The sequence below is a fragment of the Triticum urartu genome, chromosome 7A (assembly GCF_056163025.1).
Source record: "Triticum urartu cultivar PI428250 chromosome 7A, HENAU_Tu73, whole genome shotgun sequence".
Classification (NCBI taxonomy): Eukaryota; Viridiplantae; Streptophyta; class Magnoliopsida; order Poales; family Poaceae; genus Triticum; species Triticum urartu.
The window spans coordinates 137244176-137247544 of NC_141879.1; the positions used below are offsets into that span (position 1 = coordinate 137244176).

The 3369-nt window shown below is 46.1% G+C and overlaps 1 protein-coding gene across 1 annotated transcript; it reads left to right on the plus strand.

Moving 5' to 3' along the window:
• The first annotated feature begins 422 nt into the window (after nt 1-422).
• On the plus strand, nt 423-2870 carry LOC125525277 (20 kDa chaperonin, chloroplastic). Its single transcript, XM_048690277.2, has 6 exons — nt 423-618; nt 1036-1216; nt 1312-1491; nt 2113-2268; nt 2381-2458; nt 2532-2870. The coding sequence occupies exons 2-6, from the start codon at nt 1061-1063 to the stop codon at nt 2703-2705; spliced, it is 744 nt and encodes a 247-aa protein (XP_048546234.2). The 5' UTR covers nt 423-618; nt 1036-1060; the 3' UTR covers nt 2706-2870.
• The last annotated feature ends 499 nt before the right edge of the window (nt 2871-3369 follow it).

Here is a 3369-nt window from a genome sequence, read left to right on the forward strand (position 1 = left end):
TCTGACAAATGGAAGACTACGAGTACATATAGGTGTATTTGTGAGAGCATAGGGGGGGGGGGGGGGGGGGGCAAGGCCCCTGCCAGCACCCCCTGCCTCCGTCACTGAGTGAGGAAGGGGCGATGATGGCGGCGTGCTCTCGGCTCGCTTCTCTATGAATCTAGATGTAATTTTTTTTATGTTTGTTGTAGTGTCATGATTAATGAATAGTTTGAGAGTTTACTAAAAAATTTGGCAATTTGATTTATATATACAAAATTTTCAGTAGGACACCTTGGCTACAAACCTCAGTCTACACAGCCCGGCGGCCTCTACAGCATTCCGGAACAATCTAGCCCAGCTTCAGACCGGATGGGACGGATTACCAACCAGATCCACCCTAACTCCATCCAAAAGACCAAAACCCCCGAACCCGGTGGGTGTTTTCGTAAAATCGGAGCAGGATAAGCTCCTGGGCCGGGGGATAAAGGGGGTGTGGGCTTTGGCCATAGCTCCAGCACTTTCGCCGCTGCTCTCCGCTTTCATAGGGTTTATCTCTTTCCTCTTCCCCTCTCGCGCACGGCAGCCGGATTCCCTACCGCAGGCGAGCCACCACGCCGGCCGGAGCTCGGAGATAAGGTAGCCACCTCCTCGTAGCGCTCGATTCTCGCTTGCTGCGCGGTGGATTTGGGTGGGCGCGGGGTTTGGGGTAGTGAATTTGGGGGTAATCTGGCTGGTTGTTCCTCCGATTTGGTCTATGTTCGGCTTGTTAGGGGCTATGTGCCTGGATTTGGATGGGATTCTGTACTCTCTAAGAGCTTATGGTAATGCCTCTGTGCGGGAGTACAGTGAAGCCTAACCTTGTTTCTAACGATGGTTGGTGGGGTGGTTGACCTCTGCTTTTTTACCACCCTGAATCTGCCAACAATATCCACCTTCATGTTCAGTGTTTGTGTTCAGATTTGAATAGACTGTGCACTGGGAACGATTTATTCAGTTCAATTGGATGTTCTGTCCAGAATTTGGAAATAATTTGTCATCTGTATCAATTGACAGGTAGTTGTTTAGCAAGCAATCGAGAATGTCGTCGGTGCGGCTCTCCGGTGCCGGTGTTGCCGCGGTGGCCTTCAACAACACTGGTCTGCGCCCCTCTCAGGCGTCAGCAGTCAGAGTGTGCTCATCGAGGCGCTCATCTCGTAGCCTCGTTGTCAGGGCTGCCACTGTCGTCACCCCGAAGGTTAACAACTATGGCAATGCAAATGCATTATGCTTAGGGGGTGCTTATTTGCGCGCTGCGACAATTGGTTACATTTTGTTTTGACATAACTGCAGTATACATCACTCAAGCCTCTGGGAGACAGAGTGCTTGTGAAGCTTAGCGCAGCTGAGGAGAAGACCATTGGTGGAATTTTGCTTCCATCCTCCGCGCAGTCCAAGCCTCAGGGAGGCGAGATTGTTGCTGTTGGAGGGGGTAGAACCATTGGGGATAAGAAGGTGGAGGTCAGCATACCGGTAAATTCTTCTATTCTAGCTTTGGGAGTGCAGTTATTTGTTTACCTTGGTACTTTTTTTTTTTTGAGATCGTTGGTACATTTCTTACTCTGAGTACAAGTGGCCATGGTGAGACAGGACCTTGTATCGAACTAATTTAAAAGCAATGCAAGGTGTATTACATGACCAGTAAGACCCATGTTAATGATGTGGTCTATCATGCCACATGACTCATGTGTAAGCCAGAGATATTCCCTTTTCCATGTGTTCAACTGAGAACCAAACATTGGCTGTGGATCTCTTATTTGGTTCAGTTAAATTATGAATATGGGCACGGAGTTTATAGTCACACTAATTGTCCTGAAACGAAACAACAGAGCTGATTCAATAAAGCATAATATGCATGGTTCAATAGGCATTTATCTAGCTTCACCGAGAAGCAGGATGGAGAAATGAATTAGTTTGGTCTATGGGTGTAGCCAAGGCTCAAGAAATCGGCAATAACCGGCCATATGGAAAAACAAGAATTCTAGTTAGACCACCGAATTTATGACTTTAATGCACCAGGTAGTTTCTACCAAACCTGATGTTAGAGGTGAACATTGCTAACACTACAAAATACTGGTGCATCTTCAAATGTAGACTGGATCTCAAGTTGTATATTCAAAGTATGCTGGTACTGAGGTTGAATACAACAACTCCAAGCATCTTATTATGAAAGAGGATGACATCATAGGTATTCTTGAATCTGATGATGTCAAAGACATGAAGCCTCTCAATGACCGGATTCTCATCAAGGTATTTATATCTAATGTCATGTCACTAAACAATACTAGTGTATATTTAGAGAATTTCCCGTCGAGCTTGTAACACCGGTTAACAATGCTTATCTATCTTGCATTTGTGCTAGGTTGCAGAGGCTTCAGACAAGACTGAAGCTGGTCTTATCCTCACCGAGACAACCAAGGAGAAGCCATCCATTGGAACAGTAAGTTAATTATCATTAGGTACAAATCCATGCTGAACTAGCAGGTGTTTAATCGATTCACCTCTAAATGCAGGTCGTAGCTGTTGGTCCGGGCTCTCTTGACGAGGAAGGCAAGAGGCAGCCATTGCCAGTGTCACCAGGCAGCACCGTGCTGTACTCCAAGTACGCAGGCGGCGAGTTCAAGGGAGCTGATGGCACGAACTACATTGTGTTGAGAGTGTCTGATGTGATGGCTGAGCTCTCTTAAGTGTGCGGTTTATTACTTTGTTTCAGTTTTGAGTTCACGATATAGGCTAGCATGAGTGGTAAGATTGCTATGTGATAACCACTTGATGCTGTTTCGGATGATTACGGAATTGTATGAGCAAACCTGTTGTCTGGGATAAAAACATTTACTGAATTTGTTTACAAAGGGAGCTTATGCCTGTTTTCTTGTGCTTCGCTGATTGCCTATTGTTGTGGCACTATCTATGTGAAAGGGTCCTAGACATCTATCTACCTGTGAGTGGGCTAAACAGTAAGCAAACCTGTATGATCTGGCTTATCAGAATGATTGCTCATTCTTCAGTGTTGCTTCTTCGAACCATCTAGCGACTATGCTACCTTATTTCCCAACGCGAACCAAATCTAGGCTGCTGGTTGCTCAGGATGGTAGGAGAATTTGCTGTATAGGACAAAGGGGTCATGATCAGCTGATGTTTAGTGGAGAGACGAGGCAACATGTGACCTTTCGTCAGCTGCGGAGTAAGACGATGAGGACCTTTTAAAGCAGCGGAGTAAGAGAATGATGCGCCTCACGTGAGTAAGATGTGGAGGCCCTGCGACCTTGTCGCCAAAGAGTGCATGTTGTAATTCCAGCTATTCATAGATAATCCCTGGTGCCTTCTATGCCAATGCTATCAAATTCAAAT